The 27,511-nt window shown below is 40.3% G+C and overlaps 1 protein-coding gene across 3 annotated transcripts in view; it reads right to left on the minus strand.

Moving 5' to 3' along the window:
• The window catches only part of prkab1a (protein kinase, AMP-activated, beta 1 non-catalytic subunit, a), a 125,855-nt gene extending 109,345 nt beyond the window's left edge, over positions 1 to 16,510 (minus strand). Inside the window, exons 1-7 of one of the 3 annotated variants that reach the window (XM_041203446.1) lie at positions 16,403 to 16,435; positions 13,082 to 13,220; positions 12,348 to 12,554; positions 11,628 to 11,794; positions 8,403 to 8,496; positions 7,689 to 7,803; positions 1,350 to 1,483 (exon numbers count right to left, since the gene is read on the minus strand). In XM_041203446.1, the coding sequence (XP_041059380.1) occupies positions 1,350 to 1,483; positions 7,689 to 7,803; positions 8,403 to 8,496; positions 11,628 to 11,794; positions 12,348 to 12,521 (684 nt within the window). In that variant the 5' untranslated portion in view covers positions 12,522 to 12,554; positions 13,082 to 13,220; positions 16,403 to 16,435. Of the gene's footprint in view, positions 1 to 1,349; positions 1,484 to 7,688; positions 7,804 to 8,402; positions 8,497 to 11,627; positions 11,795 to 12,347; positions 12,555 to 13,081; positions 13,221 to 16,402 lie in introns of those variants that run through there. The other 2 variants (XM_041203445.1, XM_041203447.1) reach the window with 2 other exon arrangements.
• Positions 16,511 to 27,511: the final 11,001 nt, after the last annotated feature.

The raw sequence follows: 27,511 nt of genomic DNA on the forward strand, positions 1-27,511 counted from the left end.
TTTCGCTATTGTGGTCCGTGCTAACTCAGCAACGGACAAAGCTGTTCCCCAGTTAATGCAGAAAATGATGATGGCTGTGTTGAATGAAAAATGAAACTGAAATCCTGGGTTCTGCAAGCAGATGAAAGGACCCATTGGATAAAGGTTCCTCAAGTGAGATAATAGATGGATTCTGTGAATTTAATGGTTGGATGGGTCAGCTATTTGCTAAGTTACAATGGAATGATTCCAGAATGTCATTGAAGGGTTAGAAACTGAAGTATCTGCAAACATTAGAACACAGACTGCAGGAGTGTATTTAGCACATAGCAACTTGGCTCATATGTTCATACTCAATAAAGATAAACAGGCATAAGCTCATACACAGAGTGTCCAGCACATGTACACAGGTTCAGGCTCATTAAGTGGTGACACATGCACACAGTCTGAGACATCCAGTTTCCACAGATTGTACCTACTATATATACATTGTATCATGTAACTGTGCACATGCAGACAACTTCAGACTTGAATACACAACTCTGGATACATGTACCGTGCCAGACAATGGGGGAAATTTAAGCCACTGATGGAAGCTGGGTAGGTTAAGATCATCCAGGATCTTAATGTCGATTCTAATCTGCTCTCCTGAGCAGACGGTGAGGACACTCTTCCTACACAGCAATTACATTTTAAAAGTGATTCACTGGCTGTAAAGTACTTTGGGACAACCTGAGAATGTGAAAGGCATTCTATCTATATTCGTAGTGCTCTCTAACATCTGCATGTTGGGTCTGAGTGGAGAAGCCACTGAAGTTTCCAAAGCGGAAGACCACCAGTCAGGAAGAAGAGGCCAAGACGGCCTCTCTCCTTTATCAGGAGGAAGAGTGCTCCTCTGCATCCCTCCTCCACAGGCCTGGACGCAATCTGGAACCTGTGCCCCCCAACCACCTCGTGTCCAAGGAATACCATGCAATCATCCATCTCTTCCCACTGATTTGGTGACCCAGGAGTTAAGATATCCTAGGCCTAATTTCTGGAGCAGGGAGTTTTAACTCATCTCACTGCCTGGAGTTAAAATCAGGGCACCTGTATACAGCTTCTGGCTCATGCACATAGCATTCAGCGCACAGGCATGGGCTTGTGTGTTATACTCATTTACAGCTTACTCACAGCTCCTGCTTCCAGATGTCAGTCTGTTAACTAGGATATTCTGATAGAAAGCTGAGCCATCAGATGGTGTCCATTAAGCAAACGCAGCAACACTGAGCTAAAACTCATCTACAAATGCTCACTGCAAAGGATCATCAACTTTGACTGGTATCAAATATCAAATCACTGCAAATAAAAGAGCAGTAGTTTTTACTCACTGAAATGCCAGTGTCCTTGTTCAGAATGACCTGGAGCAGGTGTGGCGGCAGAATAGGAGGTGTTTTAATCCTCTCCTCAGGTTTGTACACATACGGATCCTGATGATAAGGGCCAGGGGGAGAGCTTGACAGATCTGAGGAAAGTTAATTGTCTCAATTACACCAGCATTGAGACGGATGAGATAAGCTGTGCATGGATCAAAAGTAGAAAGAAGAAACAAAGCGTACAGAGGACAAATAGAACCACAATGAAGAATAGTGCACAAATAGGAGGATCAGCCAGGGGCAAATGCAAAACAGTCCAGGGTCATTTTGGTGTTCGTGCATGTATATGCACCGAGAATGGTAAATAAAATTGGCTAGCTGCAGGCACAAATCACAACATAGGACTATGATATAATAGGAATTACAGAGATTTGATTCAAAGGTGGAGAGGATTGGGAACTTAATATTCCTGGCTACAAGGCATTCAGGAAAGATCGGGAAGAATAAAAGGAGGGGCGGCTGCAGTACTGACTAAAGAAACTATTACAGAACTGAAGAAGGATAATATAGCTAAGGGCTGGAACTAAGGAAAAGCAAATTTCCAGGCCAAATCACAGAATTACAGTGTAATGATACTGGGGAATGTCAAATATCCAAATATAGACCGGGATAGCAATAGCTTGAAGGGCAAGGAGGGGGAGTAATTCTTGAAATGTGTACAAGAGAACTTTCTTGATCAATGTGTTTCTCACACAATGGGGAAGAAAACAAGGCTGGGAATGAAGTGGGGCAAGTGAAGCATGTTTCAGTAGGAAAACATCTTGGGAAATAGTGATCATAATATCAGTTATGGAAAAGGGACAAGATACAATCAAACATAAAAATGCTAACAGGAGGAGAGTTGTCTCAGTGAGTTGAAAAGGGATCTGACAGGTGAATAGAAATCAAAAACTGTTATATAAAACAGTAATTGAACAATAGAGGATCTCCAAAGAGGAAATGGATTGGATACAGAGTAGTACAGTATAAAACATCTACAAGATGCACTGCAGCAACTCGCCAAGGCTCCTTCAACAGCACCTTCCAACCCCATGACCTCTGCTACCTAGAAGGACAAAGCAGCAAGTTCCCCTTCAAGTCACACACCATCCTGACTTGGAACTAGGTTCCTTCACTGTCACCAGATCAAAATCCTGGAACTCCCTCCCTCACAGTACTGTGGATGTTTCTATACCAAATGGACTGCAGCGGTTCAAGAAGGCAGCTCACCACCACCTTTTCAAGGGCAATCAGGGATGGGCAACAAATGTTGGCCTTGCCAGCAATGCTCACATCCCAGAAATGAATAAAAGAAAATTAGTGGGAAAGGAAGGTCATGCAAAATTACAGATCCCTGGATGACTAAAGATATAGAGATTAAAAATGAAACAGATAAAGGAGGATGATGATAATTGTAAACTTCATAATGCAAACTGAAAATAGAAAGCACAAAGGATGTCTAAATGGGAATAAGAACATAAGAAATAGGAACAGGATTAGACCACTCAGCCCCTCGAGCCTGCTCTGCCGTTCAATAATGGTTGATCTTGTGTTTCGATTTCCACATCCCCATTTAACCCTGAAAACCTTTGATTCCCTTGGCTATCAAGAATCTACCTACCTTGCCTTAAAAATATTCAATGACCCTGCCTCCACCACCCTCTGAGGCAGAGAATTCCAAAGTTGCACAATCCTTAGAGAAAAAAATTCTCCTCATCTCTGTCCTAAAAGGGCGACCCCTAATTTTAAAACAGTGCCCCCTAGTTCTGGACTCACCCACAAAAGGAAACATCATTTCAATGTCCACCTTGTCAAGGCCGTTCAGGATTTTGTATACTTCAATCAAATCACCCCTCACTCTTCTAAACTCCATTGGAAACAAGCCCAGTCTGTCCAATCTTTCCTCATAAGACAACTCGCTCATTCCAGGTATCAATCAAGCAAATTTCCTGTGAACTGCCTGCAATGCATTTACATCCTTCCATAAATAAGGAGACCAAAACTGCACACAGTATTTGAGGTGTGGTCTCACCAATGCCCTGTATAACTCAAGCATGACATCCTTACTTTTATGTTAAATCCTGCTTGTAATAAAGTGTAGCATTCCATTAGCCTTCTTAACTAGTTGCTGTACTTGCATACTAGAACACCTAGAACCCTCTGCACCTCAGTATTATGCAACCATTCTCCATTTAAGTAATACTCTGCTTTTTTGTTCTTCCTGCCAAAATGAACAACTTCACATTTTCCCACATTAAACTCCATTTGCCAGATCTTTGCCCACTCACTCAACCTATCTATATCCATCTACAACCTCCTCATGTCCTCTTCACAACACATTTTCCTACCTATCTTTGTCTCATCTGCAAATTTAACTACCATGTCTTCACTCCCCTCATCTGAGTCATTATGTAAATCGTAAAAAATTGAGGCTCCAGTGCAGACCCCTGTGGGACTCCAGTCGTTACATCCTGCCAATCCAAAAAAGACCCATTTATGCATATTCTCTGCTTCTTGCCAGCCAGCCAATCTTCTATCCATGTTAATATGTTACCCACTACACCACGTGCTTTTATTTTCCGGAATAATCTTTTGATGTGACACCTTATCAAATGCCTTCTGGATATCTAAGTACAGTACGTCCACAGGCTCCCCATTATCCACCGCGTACGTTACTCCTTCAAAAAGCTCCAATAAATTGGCAAAACACGATTTTCCTTTCACAAAACCATGCTGACTCTTCCTGAATGCCTTGAGCTCTTCTAAGTGCCCAGCTATAACCTCCTTAAAGATCGATGCTAATAACTTCCCCATGACAGACGTCAAGCTAACTGGTCTATAGTTTCCTGCCTCCCTCCCTTCTTCAATAGAGGGATTATATTTGCTACTTTCCAATCTGATGGAACCTTTCCAGAATCTAGTAAATTTTGAAAAATTAACACCAGCGCATCAACTACCTCATTAGCCACCTCTTTTAAGACCCTAGGATGTAGTCCACTGGGACCCAGAGACTTCCCAGCCTGCAGCTCCATCAATTTGCTCAGTACCGTTTCCCTAGTGATTTCAGTTTCACCAAGTTCCTTTCTCCCGTTCACCTCCTGATTTGCAGCTATTACTGGAATGTTTTTGTATCCTCCATAGTGAACACAGAAGCAAAATATTTGTCAATTTCTTCCGCCATTTCCTTATTATCTACTATTAATTCTCCACTGTCACTCTCTAGGGGACCAACAGTCACTTTACTTACTCTTTTCCTTTTTAAATACCTGTAGAAACTCTTGCTATCCAATTTTACATTTCTAGCTAGCTTCCTCTCATACTCTAATTTCTTTCTCCTGATTAACCTTTTAGTCATTCTCTGCCGTTCTTTATATTCTGTCCAATCATCTGACCTGCCAGAATAAGAGATGCAAAGAGAGAACTTGAGAATAGATTAGCAACTAATGTAAAAGGGAATGCAGAAATGTTTTGTAAACATATAAACAATAAAATTATAATACAAAAGGAAGAATGGGGTTGATTGGTTAGGGATAAATTTTCTTGTGGAGAGAGAAGACATGGCTGAGTTATTAAATGAGTAATTTGCTGCTGTCTTCATTCAAGCAGCGGATGCTATCAATGTGTCAGTAAAGCAGGAGGCAATTGCAATATTAGATAGGATAAAAAAGGAGGCACTTAAAATATTGGTAGGCCTTGACAGTCTGGACTGGATAAATTCTAGCTGACTGAGGAAATGCAGACTCTGGCCACAATCTTCCAATCCTCCTTGGATATAGGGGTGATGCTAGAGGGCTGAAGGATTGCAAATTGTACAAAAGGGGAGAGGGATAAACCTAGCAATTGTAGGCTATACCCAATACTCAGGGACAAAATATAGTTGGCATTTGGAAAATTATGGGCTAATACATGAAAGAACTATTACAAAGCTTATAGCACCTACACATTCTTTCAAAGTACAAAAACCCCAAAAAAACTCAGTCAACCATGGCTGACAAAGAAAGTTAAATATTTTATAAAATTAAAAGTAAAGGCTTCTAAAGTTGCCAGAAGTAGGAGTAAACCTGAGGATTGGGAGATTTTTAGAATACAGCAAAGGAAGATTTGGATGTGGGGGCCAAATGTGATATTTCCAAGTTTGTGGAAGATACAAAGCTAGGCGGGAATGTGTGTTGTGAGGAAGATGTAAAGCGGCTACAGGGGGATTTGGACAGACTTAGTGAGTGGGCAAGAATATGGCAAATGGAATGTAATGTGGAAAAGTGTGAGGTTATCTATTTTGGTAGAAGGAACAGATGTGCAGAATATTTCCTAAATGGTAAGATTAGAAAGTGTAGATGTACAAAGGGACCTGGGTGTCCTTGTCCGTAAGTCACTGAAAGCTAACATGCAGGTGCAGCAGGCAATTAGGAGGGCTAATGGAATGTTAGCCTTTGTCACAAGATGATTTGAGTACAGAAGTAGTGACGTCTTTCTTCAATTGTATAGAAGCTTGGCTAGCCCACACCTGGAATACTGTGTAGTTTTGGTCCCCTTACCTCAGAAAGTATATTATTGCCAGAGAGGGAGTGCAACGAAGGTTCACCAGACTTGTTCTGGGGATAGTGGGGCTGTCTTATGAAGAGAGACTGGGGAAAACGGGCTTGTATTCTCTAGAGTTCCAAAGAATGAGAGGTGGTTTCATTGAAACCTACAAAATACTTAAATGAACAGACAGGGTAGATGCAGGTAAGATGTTTCCCCTGGTTGGGGAATCTAGAACCTTGAAATAAGGGGGAAGCCACTTAGGACTGAGATGAGGAGAAATTTCTTTACTCAGACGGTTGTGAATCATTGGAATTCTCTACCCCAGAGGGCCATGGAAGCTCAGTCATTGCATATGTTTAAAGCAGAGACTGATAGATTTCTGATTAACGATAAATTTCTGATTAATAATAACGTAAAGGGTTATGGGGATAGTGTGGGTAAAAGGCATTGAAGTGTTCAATCAGCCATGATCATATTGAATGGCGGAGCAGGCTCGAAGGGCTGAAAGGCCTGCTCTTGTTCCTGTGTTCCTAAAGCTAACAAAGGTAAATCTTGTTCGACTAACTTGATTGAGCTTTATGATGAGGTAATGAAGAGGGTTGATATCAGAGACTAATGCGGTTGATGTGTATACGGACTTTCAAAAGATGGGGGCTTGACAAAGTATTACATCATAGACTTGTTAGTAATATTAAAGCTAATGGTATTAAAGAGATAGTGACAGTGGGATACAAAATTGGCCAAACTGTAGAAAGGAGCGGTGAACAGTTGCTTTACAGATCAGGTGTAGTACCTGGGGGTTATTAGGCCACTGCTTTTGATGTATATTAATGCCCTGGACTTGTGCATGCAGGCTATAATTTCAAGTTTACAGATTACACAAGAATAGTTAACGGTGTGAAGGATGGTAACAGAGCTTCAGGAAGACATAAACAGACTGGTGAATTGGGCAGACAAATGGCAGATGAAATTTAACGGAGAGAAGTATGAAGTGATTCATTTTGGCAGGAAGAATGAGGAGAGGTAACATGAAGTAAATGGGACAATTTTGAAGTGTGCGCATGCACAAAGACACCTGAGACTGTACGTACACAAATCTTTGAAGGTGGCAGAAGGCTCTTAATAAAGCCAAATGGGATTCATGGCTTTAAGAGAGGCATAGAGTACACAAGCTTGGAAGTTATGTTAAACTTTGATAAAACACTGGTTAGGCCTCAACTGAAATACTGTGTTCAATTCTGGGCACCACACACTTTATGAACATTGGAGAGCATGCAGAGAGACTTGCTGGAATGCTACTGGAGATGGGGAACATCAGTTAAGTGGAGAGTTTGCAGAAGCTGGGGCTGTTCTCCTTAGGAGAGAGGTTAAGAGGAGATTTGATAAAGGTTTCAAAATCATGAATGGTTTTGATAGAATAAAGGAGGAGAAATTATTTCTAGTGGCAGAAGGATTGGTAACCAGAGGACATAAATTTAAGATGATTGGCAAAATAACTAGAGTCAACTTGAAAAAATTAATTTATTTTAGATAGTGAATTGTGGTATTCTGGAATGCAACGTCTGAAAGGGGAATAGTAACATTCAAAAGAGAACTGGCTAAATAGTTAGTGGAAAAATAATTACAAGGCGATGGGGAAAGAGGAGGGGAGTTGAATCAATTGGGTGGTTCTACCAAAGAGCTAGCACAAACACGATTGGCCAAATAGCCTCCATCTGTGCTGCAACATTTTCGATCATATTCGAAGACTCTGTTATCATTGGCATTTTGCCCATTGCACTTGTGACCCACCTGACACATCTGAGCATTTCTGTGAATCCACCATCAATGCATCAAACACTTCAAAATCAGTCTGAGTCACCCGGATAACATTATTGATGGTACCAAGCTGGCTGGTGGTAACAGGCTGTGGATAAGACAGCACAGTCAGAAATCAGCTATAAAGCACTTCAAGGTTACAACTTCCAGACAGCAGAGGACTTTGACACCACCATCGTGCTCGTGTAGGAATCACATTATGGCGCAGTTCCAAGGCCACCACCATTTACTGGCGACCTACCCATTTTAACATACAACCATGCAGGCTGTTTCCCATGGCCAACCTCTCTCTAGACATACTAATTGCAAGGGCAGTAAGTTCCTGCTTTGGGAATGAGGTCTGTGGTTTATCTGTGAGGAAGCAAATGAAAGGGACTCAGCACAGCAATGGTTTTCTATTCATCTGTTCCAGCCTTTAGGGCCACTGGATACACTTGGGAATCTCTCCACATTAGAAAAAATAAATCAAGGCTGCCAACATGAAGTACTTCTACAATTCTCCATCAGGACAGCCTCTCCCCCAATGTCATAAACAGGGCCTATCAGAGCCTCAACTCTATAATGTGGTTACGACAAAGGGCACCACCATGATCGATTCTATCAAACAAAACACCTACAATATGCATTGTTTTGTTGCACAACTAAGTAAGAAACATCACATTGCAGCAGGTCAACGCCATCTCATACCTCTGATGTATCATGGGTCCACTGACCATCCACAAAGAACTTATACTGATGCTCACCCTCTGGGAGGTCCAGAATTGCCACGAAGTTATTGTGGCTGCAGAAAAAGAGAGGGAGAGAAGAAAGTAAACCCATGAAATTGAAATATCCCTTAGTCCGTGGTCAGTATGTAATGTCCCCTGTGCAGTGAACTAGGCAGAAAATAGTATAGGACACACACCTGTGTGCCAACTGTTTAAAATGCTTCTACGGTTAACTCTGGGATTGAGCATGACTGGATTGTCAGGAATTTGTCATGTCCTCTAGCTCATCCACTAGCTGGGATGCACCATGAACAAAAGACCTTCTCTCCCTGGTTGCAGTGTGGAACGCTCCAGGTGCAATTGGTGACATATTCCAGGGGTTTCAGTAGGGGTTTCTAGAATAGACTGGTGGAACCCCTGGTTGAGTAGGAGACTGATGAATCCCTTAGAAAACTGGAGTAAACAGCACTGTACATCGGTTCTCAAGGGTTTCCACCACTTTACCGTCAAAGTTATGTGGGGGGGAGTGAGACAATTCTATGGAAATTCTCACCCACGGTGCATCCATTGTACGGTTCCACAGCTTTCTCAGTGCTGCTCATTTGTACAGGTGTTTTTGAAGTGAGAGGGACCAGCACAAAAGCCACAAACCATGATTTTTAAGCCCCAGGTATAATGCACCTTAGTTTCCATGGATTCTAAAGCTAAATGTTACCGCCTGCTCAACAAGAATCCCCAAAGACATATTAGTGAACCTGATGAGTTTTTGTAACAATCTGGTAGTTTCATGGTCATCATTACTGAGACTAGCTTTTCATACCTGATTTATCTAATTAACTGAATTTAAATTCCTCTCATTGTTGTTGGTGTGATTTGAACTCCTGTCTCAGAGCATTAGTCCAGGCCTCTGGAGTATTTGCCTCAATATACACTACCCAATGGAATATATCCCGTACCTATCACTGCATACATTCCTATGAAACATATTCTTGTTTGTTACTGTGTCTGCTACCCAAGTATATATACCTCAGTTTACATTACTGTGTATACTAAACAATGAAATTTTCCTATGTACAACTATCTATGCAAACCAATTAAATATACCCACATCTGTAACTGTGAACTTTACCCAATTCTTATGTCCCAGTGTACATCACTATGCCTTCTAAACAACATAAACCCATGTGTCCCACTATGTATATGAGCCAATATTTGTCACTGCACGCTAATACAATATATCTGTGTCATTATCTAAATTACCCAACAAAATATATGCAGTGATAAAAACAAAAAACTGCAGATGCTGGAAATCCAAAACAAAAACAGAATTACCTGGAAAAACTCAGCAATTCTGGCAGCATCGGCGAAGAAAAGAGTTGACGTTTTGAGTCCTCATGACCCTTCAACAGAACTAGGTGAATCCAAGGAGAGGGGTGAAATATAAGCTGGTTTAAGGTGGGGGGGGATGGGGGGTTGGGTTGGGGGGGGAGAGAACTGGAGGTGGGGTGTGGTTGTAGGGACAAGCAAGCAGTGATAGGAGCAGGTAATCAAAAGATGTCACAGACAAAAGAACTTTTAATCTTCCTTAACCGAGGTTTTCCACCCACGGTCGTTGACAGGGCCCTCAACCGTGTCCGGCCCATCTCCCGCGCATCCGCCCTCACGCCTTCTCCTCCCTCCCAGAAACACGATAGGGTCCCCCTTGTCCTCACTTATCACCCCACCAGCCTCCGCATTCAAAGGATCATCCTCTGCTTTTCCACCAACTCCAGCAGGATGCCACCACCAAACACATCTTCCCTTCAGCCCCCCTGGTGGCATTCCGTAGGGATCGTTCCCTCCAGGACACCCTGGTCCACTCCTCCATCACCCCCTACTCCTCAGCCCCCACCTATGGCACCTCCCCATGCCCACGCAAAAGATGTAACACCTGCCCCTTCACTTCTTCTCTCCTCACCGTCCAAGGACCCAAACACTCCTTTCAAGTAAAGCAGCATTTCACTTGCATTTCCCCCAACTTAGTCTACTGTATTCATTACTCTCAATGCGGTCTCCTCTACACTGGAGAGACCAAACGTAAACTGGGCGACCGCTTTGCAGAACACCTGTGGTCAGTCCGCAAGAATGACCCAAACCTCCTTGTCACTTGCCATTTTAACACTCCACCCTGCTCTCTTGCCCACATGTCTGTCCTTGGCTTGCTGCATTGTTCCAGTGAAGCCCAACGCAAACTGGAGGAACAGCACCTCATCTTCCGACTAGACACTTTACAGCCTTCCGGACTGAATATTGAATTCAACAACTTTAGGTCTTGAACTCCCTCCTCCATCCCCACCCCCTTTCTGTTTCTTCCCCCTTCCTTTTGTTTTTTCTAATAATTTACATAGATTTTTCTTTTCCCACCTATTTCCATTATTTTTAAATCTTTTATGCCCCCCCACCCCCACTAGAGCTATACCTTGAGTGCCCCACCATCCATTCTTAATTAGCACATTCGTTTAGATAATATCACCAACTTCAACATCTCTGTGTTCTTTTGTCTGTGACATCTTTTGATTATCTGCTCCTATCACTGCTTGCTTGTCCCTACAACCACCCCCCCTCCACTTCTCTCCCTCCACTTCTCTCCCCCCACCAACCACCACCCCCCCCACCCCCCACCCCCACCCCTCACCCCTCTCCTTGGATCTTGGATTCACCTAGTTCTGTTGAAGGGTCATGAGGACTTGAAACATCAACTCTTTTCTTCTCTGCTGATACTGCCAGATCTGCTGAGTTTTTCCACGTAATTCTGAAAATATATCCAGTGCCTGTCACTGTGTTCATTAAGCAGTACAATATACCCATGTCTCTTATTATTTAAGCTAATGAAATATATCCATGGATCATGTATACTTACTTGTGTATACAATGATATATACTCCAGTACCTCAGGAATTGCCTTACTGCATAGTTATACAGTGTGTAAACACCGCATGTGAACACCGCGTGCCATTCACCCCAAGCTTACTGTAAGCAACGTGCTGGTTTTCAAAAGCGTGTTTAAAATCTCCTGCTAAAATTTCCAATCCTGAATCTAAGGTCCTTTTGTACAAAATGTACATTACCTGCCTTAAATTGCCATCATCATCTAGTCCCTTGTCGTCATCACAGACAAGTCCAAGCTGATAATGAGAAATTCAGAGAAGGTTACAAAAACACCTACCTTCTGGTAAGTGGGATTTTGTTGGTCCACCCATTGAAGGACCCAGAGATGAAAACTTCCTTCCCACCCCCTTTCCACCGAAACACTGTTGGACGAGCCTGTTTGGAAATTTTGTCAGAAACTTCCAAGTCCTGCTGCCAGGCAAAGTACTCCTTCTCCAGTGGGGCCTTCAAAACAGAAGACAACAGTGAAACTTAATTCAGTCGCTGGCTTTTTTAATGCTAATCTCTCCCATTAATTTTATAGATCAATTTCTTTAAGATTAGAAAAATGAATTAAAAGAACACAAAGTCATTCATTACAACCTTTCAGGGAAAAATCCAAGTCCCCAAGAGATCACCAAGTTTTATCAAAGAGGGCTGAGCCACACAATGGGAAGGTCCCAGATTCAAGCTTCACTGTTAGCCAATAACAGTCTGAGTGGCAGTAACAGGGAAACAATTGGTTTTAGCTTCAAGCTTTAAGTGAGGGATAAATCAGACAAGGTTTCTGCTGTCAGCCATTACTCACTGCACCCTGTTCAAAGTACATACATGCTGACTCTAGACATGCTGTCCCCCCACAGTTCAGTAGCCTGCTGACACTCACTATCTAGACTCATAAGCGAATAATGACCCCTGGGTCAAATCAGACACAGTGAATTGGAACCATACTGCTTAGACAGCAGCGCAGATAGCAGCACCAGGAGTGGAAAAACATTAGAATCCTTTGTGGAGATACCATTACTTTGATTTCCTCAGCATGAAAGATGTCTGCATCCTCTGGACTGTCCATCAGAATTTTTGGCCGGTCATGTTCTTTGGTGTGAATAGCGCCGCTGGTGCTGTCCCTCCGAGGGGTCTTCTGAACCCCCTGGCGGTCCATCGCTGCACGCTCACTGCTTGTGTTGCCCATCGTTCCTTTCTCAGTGTGTCAACAAATTTTGAACTGAGGCAAAATAAGAGCAAAGAGATTATATATGTCATTTTCATCAAAGTTACAAGTTACTGTTGGGCGGGACTGGGACAGAAGAAGGGGCAAAGGGACGGTGGGGAAGTGGGAGGGGAAGCTGATAGGGATGCAAAGAGAAGTGGTCGGGGGCGCGATAGGGAGGTGGTGGGGCAGCGAGAGGGAGGTGGTGGGAAGCTGAGGAAGGAGGCAGGGGATGAGAGGGAAGTGTTGGGGGGGTGAGAGGGAAGTGGTGGGGGGGTGAGAGGGAAGTGGTGGGGGGGTGAGAGGGAAGTGGTGGGGGGGGTGAGAGGGAAGTGGTGGGGGGGGGGTGAGAGGGAAGTGGTGAGGGGGCGAGAGGGAAGTGGTGGGGGGGCAAGAGGGAAGTGGTGGGGGGGGCAAGAGGGAAGTGGTGGGGGGGGCACAGAGAGAGGTGGTGAGGGGGGGCAAAAGGAGGTGCTGGGGGGGGGGGGGGGCAGCAGGAGGGAAATGGAGAGAATCGTGTGTTTTGATGGAAGGTCACAGACCTGAAATGTTAATTCTGTTTCTCCACATCCTTCAAATTCCGCCCCAAGCCTCAATATGGTGAATGGTGAACAACTAGAAGTAGGGGGTTACTTGCTGAGGCTCTGCCAGCAGTGGTCAAAGTCTTGACTGAAGTATCACCTAGGGTGTTGGGCGAGGTGGACAGGTTCAACAGGAACTCTGAAAACAGCTTCCTAACATGGGCAGTGAAGACTTGGGCAGCAGCAGTCTTTTCTGGCCGCTGACTGGGCGGATGACATGGTTAAAGTGGTAATGGCTAACCTGTGGCAACAGGAAGGCAGATATCCAGTACAACTGGAGAATGGCTTCCTCACTGCGAGGTGGAAAGATGAAGGGCCCTACCATCTTATTTATCCAAACAGCACTATGGACAATGAATGCAAAACAGATCCCATACTAGCTTGGATGTCATCCAGCAAACCAAGGTCAATGTTGCCTATTGACTAACCAGGATAAGTTCAGAAAACGTGCTATAGGAATAAAAGGGAAAGGAACATGATTATCATTATTAATGGGCCAGGAATGTGATCACCTGCCATCAGTTCAACTTCATAAAAAGTTTGGAGTTGGAACATGAAATGTGCGTAGCATGCTTCATCTTGGCAAAGTGCGATTGCTTACGAGGGAAATGGAGAGAATTGGTATGGGCTGGCAGAAGTGCATTGGGAAGGTCAAGGTCACTTCACAACACAGGAAGGGCACTGCATAGTTTACTCTGGAGGAAATGCATGTGGCCTGAATGATGTAGCATTATGGATACACTAGTGTTTAGCTGGGCCCCTAATCAGATATGAACCAATCTGTGATAGAGTCATAGTTGTGCGCCTTAATGCAAAGCCACTTTGATTTAAGATTACAGACCTACATTGACTGCTGTGGAAGAAGATGCTGTGGATATTTATCACAATGTGTTAAAGGTGATGAAACAAACTCCGAAGAAAGACATTTTATTAGTTTTGGGTGACTTCAATGCCAAGTTAGCATATGGGTTATGGGTAGGATCCAGACACGATTGGCCCATTTGGATTAGGAGAGACTAATGAAGCTGGAGAGCGCCTTTGGGATTTCTGAGAGGAACATGATTTGGTTGTGGCCAACACCTGGTCAAAGATGGTTGCATACCTGGACCTCTACAAATGGACAAACTAAAAACTGTTTTCCTGAGTGTAGCAAAGGAAATGGTGGGATTTGTACAACCTGTGAGATGGAAAAAATTGGTGTCCGATGAGACATCTTCCCTGATTAAAGCCAAGAGTGAGGCAAAGGGGAAAAAGGATGTGGATTGTTACAATGGTTTAAAGACAGAAATTCAAAGAAAGTTGTGAGTGGATAAGGAAAACAGCTAAATGATGTGTGATGTATTAGAAGCAGAGAATCAGCAAGGCAATTAACAGAAACCTTTCCAAACAGTTCGATCAATTCCACAAAAGTTTCAAGCCCACCTGTATTGCATTGTCAACTTCTGGCAAGAATGAAAAGGAAGTAAAGAAAATTGCTGCATGGTGGCGCAAACATTGAGTACATTTACAAGGATGACAGGGAGTCTGAATTTAAAGGCCAAGTTGAACGTGAGTCTCCTTCACTTTGAGTTAAGGTACGGCCAGCCATGAGGCCATGAGCTCGGACAATATACTGACAGAATTAGTTAAGATGAGAGGAGAACCGGTAGTGGACAGGATGTATAGAATACGTTTGCAACTGAGGGGTTGGTCGGAGGACTGGATTGATTCTACTTTTATTCCTCTTCTGAAGAAAGATGACCTGAAAAAGTGCTCAAATTATAGAACAATTGCATTGATCTCCCACGGTAGTAAAATCTTGCTAAAGATAATCTTGAACTGATCCAAAAAAGAGAGTAAGATTGCTGATGAACAAGCTACATTTCAATGTGGAAGAACAAGGGATCAAGTCACTAATCTTAGAATCATAATGCGCAAAGTCCAAGAACATCAGTAGCCAATATACATGTTCTTCATTGATTTTGAAAAGGCATTCAATTCAGTCTCACACAGGAAACTCTAGTTGACAACTTTAGACATGGGATACCCACCACATTTAATTGACTTACTAGCCAAGCTTTATCGTAAGCAATGAGCTAGGTCAGAGTTGCCGGCACTCTTTTAAAATGGTGCAGGATCAAAAAGGGTGTTAGACAGCGGTGTGTCCTCTCATCAAATTTATTCAACATCCTAGCAGAAATGATTATGAGGGACACACTTGATGGATATAAAGATGGGATACTGACGGGCGATTGGAGAGTTCTGAGTCTTCCATATGCTAATGACATTATTCTGCTCACTAACCCAGTGGTTGGTGTATTATCTTCATCAAGTTAACCAGAAATATGGTTTCCTGATCAATGTCGACAAGACAAAGGTGATGGGGATGGGCGGAAAAACCTGCAAGATTCTGATTAACAGAGTTCAGCTTGAATAAGTTGATACCTTCCACCATCTTTGGTCACTGAGCATAGAAGATACCAAAGCAATTCAGGCTAGACTTAAGAAGGTCCTGGCATTGTGAACTCACTTAATGGAGTATGGAATAGCCACAGTACTTCAATTATGATGAAAATTCATCTCCTGACAGCCCTTGTGTGGCCTGTGACAATGTCTGGCCCTGAAAGCTAGATCACTGAGACGAGTGACGAGGCTTGAATAAGAACATTTGAAATGAAAGGACTGAGGTGGATATTACGTGTGTCATGGACAGACAAATGAGTGGGTGGTGGAGAAAGCTGGTGTTAAGAGGAACTTGTGTGGGGCAGTGACATCAAGGAAGCTCAGATAGTTTGGACACATGATGTGAATCTAGTGGGGGAGGTGTTTGGAAAACGTGCACAAGACCTACCCAAGATGGCATGGATGGATAATATTAGAACGTGGACTGGCCTCTCTATGGGATTGTCAGAGGGGGCAGCGGAGAATAAAAATAAGTGGAGAAAGATTGTTCATGGTGCAGCCAACCCGCCAAATGAGGGCAGATGGAAGGCAAGGCTCTTTCCTCAGATGGTGCCAGAGCTGCTGAGTATTTCCAAAACTTTCTGTTTTAATTTCAGATTTGCAGCATCCGCAGTATTTTGCTTTTGTTTTGTGTGAATTGGATGAAGGGGAGTTTAACCCAGGGCCTGGAATGGCCGAGAGAGAGAGTCAATACCAGGGGTCTGAAGAGAAAGCCGGGGACGGTTGGGGCTACAGTCTCTTCCCTTTACACCTCAGGCAGCGGGAGACAGACAGAGCCGCGTCTCAGCCCACCCAGGCCCGCTCACCTCATCCCACCCCCCGGACCCGAAGGTCACTCACCCGCTTCCGCTCCGAGACTCTCCTCCTCCGGACAGTTTCTTCCCAGACACCGGCTTCTCCAGCCCACCAATCAGAATCAGCCGAAAGGTCCCTCCAAGTATGTCGTCCCCGGAACAACGAGATGTCAACATCCAGGTCCGGTCAGGGGTCTGTTACTGGAAAGATATTCTGATTGAGGGTTTATTACTCCAATGTTAATCAGATTGTGGGTCTGTTACTGGAAAGGTAATCAACTGAGGACTTATTACTCTAATATTAATCAGCTTGGGGATCTGTTACTGGAAAGATAATCAGACTGAGGGGTTATTACTCTAATGTTAATTACCTTGGGGGTCTGTTACTGGAAATATAATCAGACTGCTGGTTTATTACTCTAATGTTAATCAGATTGTGGGTCCGTTACTGGAAAGATAATTAGATTGAGGATTGATTACTCTAATGTTAATCAGATTGGGGGTCTGTTAGAGTAATAAACCCTCAATCTGATTATCTTTCCAGTAACATTCCCAATCTGATCAACAGTAGAATAATAAATCCTCAGACTGACGGTTTATTACTCTAATGTTAATCAAATTGGGAAAGTTACTGGAAAGATAATCAGATTGAGTGTTTATTACTCTAATATTAATCAGGTTGGGGATCTGTTCCTGGAAAGATAATCAAACCGAGGGGTTATTACTCTATTATTAACCAGATTGGGGGCCTGTTATTGGAAAGATACTCAGATTGAAGATTTATTACTCTAATGTTAATCAGACTGGGACAGTTACTGCAAAGATAATAAGATGTAGGGTTTATTACTCTAATGTTAATCAGCTTGGGGGTCTGTTACTGGAAAGATAATCAGACTGGGGGTTTATTACTCTAATGTTAATTAGATTGTGGGTCTGTTACTGGAAAAATAATAAGACTGAGGGTTTATTATTCAAATGTTAATCAGATTTGGGGTCTGTTACTGGAAAGATAATCGGACTGACGGTTTATTACTCTAATGTTAATCAGATTGGGAATGTTACTGGCAAAATAATCATGTTAATCAGATTGTGGGTCTGTTACTGGAAAGATAATCAGACTGAGAGTTAATTACTCTAATGTTAATCAGATTGGGAGTCTGTTACTGGAAGGATAATCAGACTGAGGATTTATTACTCTAATGTTAATCAGATTGGGATAATTACTGGAAAGATAATCAGATTGAGGGTTTATTACTCTAATGTTAATCAGATTGGGGATCCGTTACTGGAAAGATAATCAGATTGAGGGTTTATTACTCTAATATTAATCACCTTGGGGATCAGGTACTGGAAAGGTAATCAGACTGAGGGGTTATTACTCCAATGTTAATCAGATTGTGAGCCTGTTATTGCAAAGATAATCAGATTGAAGGTTTATTACTCTAACGTTAATCAGCTTGGGAATCTGTTACGGGGAAGATAATCAGACTGAGGATTTATTACTCTAATGTTAATCAGATTGGGGGTCTGTTACTGGAAAGCTAATCAGACTGACAGTTTATTTCTCTAATGTTAATCACATTGGGAATATTACTGAAAAGATAATCAGATTGAGGGTTTATTACTCTAATATTAATCAGGTTGGGAATCTGTTACTGGAAAGATAATCAGACTGAGGGCTTATTACTCTAATGTTAATCAGATTGTGAGCCTGTTATTGCAAAGATAATCAGATTGAAGGTTTATTACTCTAATGTTAATCAGCTTGGGAATCTGTTACGGGGAAGATAATCAGACTGAGGATTTATTACTCTAATGTTAATCAGATTGGGGGTCTGTTACTGGAAAGCTAATCAGACTGACAGTTTATTTCTCTAATGTTAATCACATTGGGAATATTACTGAAAAGATAATCAGATTGAGGGTTTATTACTCTAATATTAATCAGGTTGGGAATCTGTTACTGGAAAGATAATCAGACTGAGGGCTTATTACTCTAATGTTAATCAGATTGGGGACCTGTTATTGGAAAGATAATCAGAGTGAAGGTTTATTACTCTAATGTTAATCAGATTGGGCGTCTGTTAATGGAAAGATAATTAGACGGAGGACTTATTACACTAATGTTATTCAGATTGGTGGCCTGTTACTGGAAAGATAATCAGACTAATGGTTTATTACTCTAATGTTAATCAGATTGGGGTATGTTACTGGAAACTTAATCAGACTGAGGGTTTATTACTCTTGTGTTAATCAGATTGGGGGTCTGTTAATGGAAAGATAATCAGACTGAGGGTTTATTACTCTAATCTTATTCAGATTGGGGGCCTGTTACTGGAAAGATAATCAGACTGAGGGTTTATTACTTTAAAGTTAATCAGATTGGGACAGTTACTGGCAAGATAATCAGATTGAGGGATTATTACTCTAATGTTAATCAGATTGGGGGTCTGTTACTGGAAAGCTAATCAGACTGACAGTTTATTTCTCTAATGTTAATCACATTGGGAATATTACTGAAAAGATAATCAGATTGAGGGTTTATTACTCTAATATTAATCAGGTTGGGGATCTGTTACTGGAAAGATAATCAGACGGAGGGCTTATTACTCTAATGTTAATCAGATTGGGGACCTGTTATTGGAAAGATATTCAGAGTGAAGATTTATTACTCTAATGTTAATCAGATTGGGCGTCTGTTAATGGAAAGATAATTAGACGGAGGACTTATTACACTAATGTTATTCAGATTGGTGGCCTGTTACTGGAAAGATAATCAGACTAATGGTTTATTACTCTAATGTTAATCAGATTGGGGTATGTTACTGGAAACTTAATCAGACTGAGGGTTTATTACTCTAGTGTTAATCAGATTGGGGGTCTGTTAATGGAAAGATAATCAGACTGAGGGTTTATTACTCTAATCTTATTCAGATTGGGGGCCTGTTACTGGAAAGATAATCAGACTGAGGGTTTATTACTTTAAAGTTAATCAGATTGGGACAGTTACTGGCAAGATAATCAGATTGAGGGATTATTACTCTAATGTTAATCAGATTGGGAATGCTACTGGAAAAATAATCAGATTGATGGTTCATTACTCTAACATTAATCAGCTTGGGGATCTGGTACTGGAAAGATAATCAGACTGAGAAGTTATTACTCTAATGTTAATCAAATTGAGAGCCTGTTATTGCAGAGATAATCAGATTGTAGGTTTATTACTCTAATGTTAATCAGCTTGGGGATCTCTTACTGGAATGATAATCAGACTGATGGATTATTACTCTAATATTAATCAGGTTGGGGATCTGTTCCTGGAAAGATAATCAGACTGAGGGGTTATTGCTCTATTGTTAATCAGATTGGGGGCCTGTTACTGGAAAGATACTCAGATTGAAGGTTTATTACTCTAATGTTAATCAGACTGGGACAGTTACTGCAAAGATAATCAGACTGGGGATTTATTACTCTAATGTTAATCCGATTGGGACAGTTATTGGAAAGCTAATCAGACTGAGGGTTTCGTACATTAATGTTAATCAGATTGTGGGTCTGTTACTGGAAAGATAATCAGACTGGGGGTTTACTACTCTAATGTTAATCAGATTGGGGGTCTGTTACTGGAAAGATAATCAGACTGGGGGTTTATTACTCTAATGTTAATCAGATTGGGGGTCTGTTACTGGAAAGATAATCAGATTTAGGATTTTTTACTCTAATATTAATCAGATTGGGATAGTTACTGGAAACGTAATTAGATTGAGGATTTATTACTCTAGGTTAATCAGATTGGGGGTCTGTTACTGGAAATATAATAGGACTGAGGATTTATTACTCAAGGTTAATCAGATTGGAGGTCTGTTAATGGAAAGATAATCAGACTGAGGGTTTATTACTCTAATGCTGTTCAGATTGGGGGTCTGTTACTGGAAAGATAATCAGACTGGTGGTTTATTTCTCTAATGTTAATCAGATTGGCAGTCTGTTATTGGAAGGATAATCAGACTGAGGAATTATTATTCTAATGTTAATCAGATTGGGGATTTTGTTGCTGGAAAGATAATCAGACTGAGGATTTATTACTCTAATGTTAATCAGATTGGGGTTTGTTACTGGAAAAATTAACCGACTGAGGATTCATTACTCTAATGTTAATCAGATTAGGGGTCTGTCAAAGTAATAAACCCTCAATCGGATTATTTTTCCAATAACATTCCCAATCAGATTAACATTAGAATAATAAACCATCAGTCTGATTACATTTCCAGTAACAGACGCCCAATCTGATTACCATTAGAATAACGAATCCTCAGACTCAAAGTTTATTACTCTAATGTTAATCAAATTGGGAATATTACTGGAAAGGTAATCAGATAGAGGATTTCTTACATTAATGTTAATCAGATTGTGGATCTGTTACTGGAAAGATAATCAGACTGGGGGATTATTACTCTAATGTTAATCAGATTGGGCGTCTGTTATTGGAAAGATAATCAGACTAAGGATTTATTACTCTAATGTGAATCAGATTGGTATAGTTACTGGAAAGATAATCGGATTGAGGATTTATTACTCTAGGTTAATCAGATTGGGGGTCTGTTACTGGAAAGATAATCAGACTGAGGCCTTATTACTCTAATGTTAATCAGATTGTGGGTCTGTTACCGGACAGTTAATCAGACTGAGGGTTTATTACTCTAATATTAATCAGCTTGGGGATCTGTTGCTGGAAAGATAATCGGATTGAGGATTTATTACTCTAGGTTAATCAGATTGGGGGTCTGTTACTGGAAAGATAATCAGACTGAGGCCTTATTACTCTAATGTTAATCAGATTGTGGGTCTGTTACTGGAAAGATAATCAGACTGGGGATTTATTACTCTAATGTTAATCCGATTGGGACGGTTATTGGAAAGCTAATCAGACTGAGGGTTTCTTACATTAATGTTAATCAGATTGTGGGTCTGTTACTGGAAAGATAATCAGACTGAGGATTTATTACTCTAATGTGAATCCGTTTGGGTTAGTTACAGGAAAGATAATCAGACTAAGGGTTTATTACTATAATGTTAATCAGATTGGGTGTCCGTTACTATTAAGAAACTCAGATTTAGCGTTTATTATTCCAATATTAATCAGCTTGGGGATCTGGTACTGGAAAGATAATCAGACTGAAGGTTTATTACTCTGATGTTTATCACCTTGGCGGTCGCTTACTGGAAAGATATTCAGACTGATGGTTTATTACTCTAGTGTTAATCAGATTGTGGGTCTGTTACTGGAAAGATAATCAGACTGGGGATTTATTACTCTAATGTTAATCCGATTGGGACAGTTATTGGGAAGTTAATCAGACTGAGGATTTCTTACATTAACGTTAATCGATTGTGGGTCTGTTACGGGAAAGATAATCATACTGAGGATTTATTACTCTAATGTTAATCAGATTGGGGGTCTGTTACTGGAAAGATAATAAGACTAAGGATTTATTACTCTAATTTGAATCAGATTGGGATAGTTACTGGAAAGATAAGCAGACTGAGAGTTTCTTACATTAATGTTAATCAGATTGTGGGTCTGTTACTGGACAGATAATCACACTGAGGCGTTATTACGCTAATGTTAATCAGATTGGGAGCCTGTTATTACAAAGATAATCGGATTGAAGATTTATTACTCTAATGTTAATCAGCGTGGGGGTCCGTTACTGGAAAGATAATCAGACTGAGGCTTTATTACTCTAATGTTAATCAGATTGTGGGACGGATTCCGGACAGATAATCAGACTGAGGGGTTATTACGCTAATGTCAATCAGATTGGGAGCCTGTTATTACAAAGATAATCGGATTGAAGGTTTATTACTCTAATGTTAATCAGCGTGGGGGTCCGTTACTGGAAAGATAAGTAAATTGAGGATTTATTACTCTAATGTTAATCAGATTGGGGGTCTGTTAGAGTAATAAACCCCCAATCTGATTATCTTTCCAGTAACATTCCCAAACTGATTAACATTAGAATAATAAACCATCAGTCTGATTCCATTTCCAGTAACAGATCCCCAATCTGATTAATATTAGAATAATAAATATTCAGACTGATGGTTTATTATTCTAATATTAATCAAATTGGGAAAGCTACTGGAAAGATAATCAGATTGAGTGTTTATTACTCTAATATTAATCAGGTTGGGGCTCTGTTCCTGGAAAGATTATCAGAATGATGGGTTATTACTCTATTGTTAATCAGATTGGGGGCCTGTTATATGACAGATACTCAGATTGAAGGTTTATTACTCTGATGTTAATCAGACTGGGACAGTTACTGGAAAGATAATCGGACTGAGGGTTTATTACTTGAATGTTAATCAGATTGTGGGTCTGTTACTGGAAAGATAATCAGACTGGGTGTTTATTACTGTAATGTTAATCAGATTGTGGGTCTGTTACTGGAAAGATAATCAGACTGAGGCTTTATTACGCTAATGTTAATCAGATTGTGGGTCTGTTACCGGACAGATAATCAGACTGAGGGTTTATTACTCCAATATTAATCAGCTTGGGGATCTGTTCCTAGAAAGATAATCAGATTGAGGGGTTATTACTCACATGTTAATCAAATTGGGAGCCTGTTATTGCAAGATAATCAGACTGAGGGTTTATTAATCTAATGTTAATCAGATTGTGGGTCTGTTACTGGAAAGATAATCAGACTGGGGATTTATTACTCTAATGTTAACCCGATTGGGACAGTTTCTGGAAAGGTAATCAGACTGAGGGTTTCTTACATTAACGTTAATCAGATTGGGGTCTGTTACTGGAAAGATAATCAGACTGGGGATTTATTACTCTAATGTTAATCCAATTGGGACGGTTATTGGAAAGCTAATCAGACTGAGGGTTTCTTGCATTAATGTTAATCAGTTTGTGGGTCTGTTAGTGGAAAGATAATCAGACTGAGGATTCATTACTCTAATGTTAATTAGATTAGGGTTCTGTCAGAGTAATAAACCCGCAATCTGATTATCTTTCCAATAACATTCCCAATCAGATTAACATTAGAATAATAAACCATCGGTCTGATTACATTTCCAGTAACAGACGCCCAATTTGATTACCATTAGAATAATGAATCTTCAGACTCAAAGTTTATTACTCTAACGTTAATCAAATTAGGAATATTACTGGAAACGTAATCAGATAGAGGGTTTATTGTTCTAATATTAATCAGGTTGTGGATCAGTTACTGGAAAGATAATCAGACAGAGGGTTTATTACACTAATGTTAATCAGATTGGGGTCTGTTAATGGAAAGATAATCAGACTAAGGGATTATTATTCTAAAGTTAATCAGATTGGGGTTTGTTACTGGAAAGATAATCAGACTGAGGGGTTATTACTCTATTGTTAATCAGATTGGGGGCCTGTTATTGGAAAGATACTCAGATTGAGATATTATTACTCTAATGTTAATCAGGCTGGGACAGTTACTGGAAAGATAATCAGACTGAGGGTTTATTACTTGAATGTTAATCAGCTTGGGGGTCTGTTACTGGAAGGATAATCAGACTAAGGGTTTATTACTCTAATGTTAATCAGATTGGGGCTCTGTTACTGGAAAGATAATCAGCCTGAGGGTTTATTACTCAAATGTTAATCAGATTGAGGGTCTGTTACTGGAAAGATAATCTGACTGAGGATTTATTACGCTAATGTTAATCAGATTGGGGTAGTTACTGGAAACATAATCAGATTGAGGATTTATTACTCTAGGTTAATCAGATTGGGGGTCTGTTACTGGAAAGATAATCAGACTGAGGCTTTATTACTCTATGTTAATCAGATTGTGGGTCTGTTACTGGAAAGATAATCAGACTGAGGCTTTATTACTCTAATGTTAATCAGATTTGGATAGTTACAGGAAAAATAATCAGATTGAGGTTTTATTATTCTAATGTTAATCAGATTGGGGGTCCGTTACTGGAAAGGTAATCAGATTGAGGGTTTATTACTCTAATATTAATCAGGTTGCGGATCTGTTCCTGGAAAGATAATCAGACTGTGGGGGTTATTACTCTAATGTTAATCAGATTGCGGGCCTGTTATTGGAAAGATACTCAGATTGAAGGTTTATTACTCTAATGTTAATCAGACTGGGACAGTTACTGGAAAGATAATCAGTCTGAGGGTTTATTACTTGAGTGTTAATCAGCTTGGGGGTCTGTTACTGGAAGGATAATCAGACTGGGGGTTTATTACTCTAATGTTAATCAGATTGGGGCTCGGTTACTGGAAAGATAATCAGCCTGAGGGTTTATTACTCAAATGTTAATCAGATTGAGGGTCTGTTACTCGAAAGATAATCTGACTGAGGATTTATTACTCTAATGTTAATCAGATTGTGGGTCTGTTACCGGACAGATAATCAGATTGAGGGTTTATTACTCTGATGTTAATCAGCTTGGGGGTCTCTTACTGGAAAGATAATCAGACTGATGGTTTATTACTCTAATGTTAATCAGATTGTTGGTCTGTTGCTGGAAAGATAACCTGACTGAGGTTTTCTTACATTAATGTTAATCAGATTGTGGGACTTTTACTGGAAAGATAATCAGACTGGGGATTTATTACTCTATTGTTAATCCGATTGGGACAGTTAATGGAAAGATAATCAGACTGAGGGTTTCTTACATTAATGTTAATCGATTGTGGGTCTGTTACTGGAAGGATAATCAGACTGGGGGTTTATTACTCTAATGTTAATCAGATTGGCGGTCTGTTATTCGAAGGAAAATCAGACTGAGGAATTATTATTCTAATGTTAATCAGATTGGGGATTTTGTTGCTGGAAAGATAATCAGACTGAGGATTTGTTACTCTAATGTTAATCAGATTGAGGTTTGTTACTGGAAAGATAATCAGACTGGGGTTTATTACTCTAACGTTAATCAGACTGGCGGTCTGTTACTGGACGGATAATCAGACTGAGTAACTTTCATCCTAATGTTAATCAGATTGGCGGTCTGTTACTGGAAGGATAATCAGACTGAGTAACTTTCATCCTAATGTTAATCAGATTGGGGGTCTGTTACTGTAAATGTAATCCGACTGATGGTTTATTATTCTAATGTTAATCAGATTGGGACAGTTACTGGAAAGATAATCAGACTGAGGGTTTATTACTCTAATGTTAATCAGATTGTTGGTTTGTTGCTGGAAAGATAATCTGACTGAGGGTTTCTTACATTAATGTTAATCAGATTGTGGGTCTTTTACTGGAAAGATAATCAGACTGGGGATTTATTACTCTATTGTTAATCCGATTGGGACAGTTATTGGAAAGATAATCAGACTGAGGGCTTCTTACATTAATGTTAATCGATTGTGGGTCTGTTACTGGAAAGATAATCAGACTGAGGATTTATTACTCTAATGTTAATCAGATTGGGGGTCTGCTAGGGTAATAAACCCTCAATCTGATTATCTTTCCAGTAAGATTCCCAATCTGATTAACATTAGAATAATAAACCTTAAGTCTGATTACATTTCCAGTAACATACCCCCAATCTGATTAACATTAGAATAATAAATCCTCAGACCGACGGTTTATTACTCTACTGTTAAGCAAATTGGGAATGCTACTGGAAAAATAATCAGATTGATGGTTCATTACTCTAACATTAATCAGCTTGGGGATCTGGTACTGGAAAGAATCACACTGAGAAGTTATTACTCTAATGTTAATCAAATTGAGAGCCTGTTATTGCAGAGATAATCAGATTGTGCGTTTATTACTCTAATGTTAATCAGCTTGGGGATCTCTTACTGGAATGATAATCAGACTGATGGATTATTACTCTAATATTAATCAGGTTGGGGATCTGTTCCTGGAAAGATAATCAGACTGAGGGGTTATTGCTCTATTGTTAATCAGATTGGGGGCCTGTTATTGGAAAGATACTCAGATTGAAGGTTTATTACTCTAATGTTAATCAGACTGGGACAGTTACTGCAAAGATAATCAGACTGGGGATTTATTACTCTAATGTTAATCCGATTGGGACAGTTATTGGAAAGCTAATCAGACTGAGGGTTTCTTACATTAATGTTAATCAGATTGTGGGTCTGTTACTGGAAAGATAATCAGACTGGGGGGTTTATTAATCTAATGTTAATCAGATTGGTGGTCCGTTACTGCAAAAATAATCAGACTGAGGATTTTTTACTCTAGGTTAATCAGATTGTGGGCCTGTTACTGGAAATATAATCAGACTGAGGCTTTATTACTCTAATACTAATCAGATTGTGGGTCTGTTACTGGAAAGATATTCAGACTATAGATTAATTACTCTAATTTTATTCAGATTGTGGGTCTGTTACTGAAAAGATAATCAGACTGGGGGTTTATTACTCTAATGTTAATCAGATTGGCGGTCTGTTATCCGAAGGAAAATCAGACTGAGGAATTATTATTCTAATGTTAATCAGATTTGGGATTTTGTTGCTGGAAAGATAATCAGACTGAGGATTTATTACTCTAATGTTAATCATATTGGGGTTTGTTACTGGAAAGATAATCAGACTGGGGTTTATTACTCTAACGTTAATCAGATTGGCGGTCTGTTACTGGAAGGATAATCAGACTGAGTAATTTTCATCCTAATGTTAATCAGATTGGAGGTCTGTTACTGTAAATGTAATCAGACTGTATGGGTTATTACTCTATTGTTAATCAGATTGGGGGCCTGTTATTTGAAAGATATTCAGATTGAAGGTTTATTACTCTAATGTTAATCAGATTGGGACAGTTACTGGAAAGATAATCAGACTGAGGGTTTATTACTCTAATGTTAATCAGATTGGGGGTCTGTTACTGGAAAGATAATCAGAGTGGGGATTTATTACTCTAATGTTAATTATATTGGGACAGTTACTGGAAAGATAATCAGACTAAGAGTTTCTTACATTAATGATAATCAGATTGTGGGTCTGTTACTGGAAAGATAATCAGACTGGGGGTTTATTACGCTAATGTTAATCAGATTGGGGTAGTTACTGGAAACATAATCAGATTGAGGATTTATTACTCTAGGTTAATCAGATTGGGGGTCTGTTACTGGAAAGATAATCAGACTGAGGCTTTATTACTCTAAT

The sequence above is a fragment of the Carcharodon carcharias genome, chromosome 13, assembly GCF_017639515.1.
Source record: "Carcharodon carcharias isolate sCarCar2 chromosome 13, sCarCar2.pri, whole genome shotgun sequence".
NCBI lineage: Eukaryota > Metazoa > Chordata > Chondrichthyes > Lamniformes > Lamnidae > Carcharodon > Carcharodon carcharias.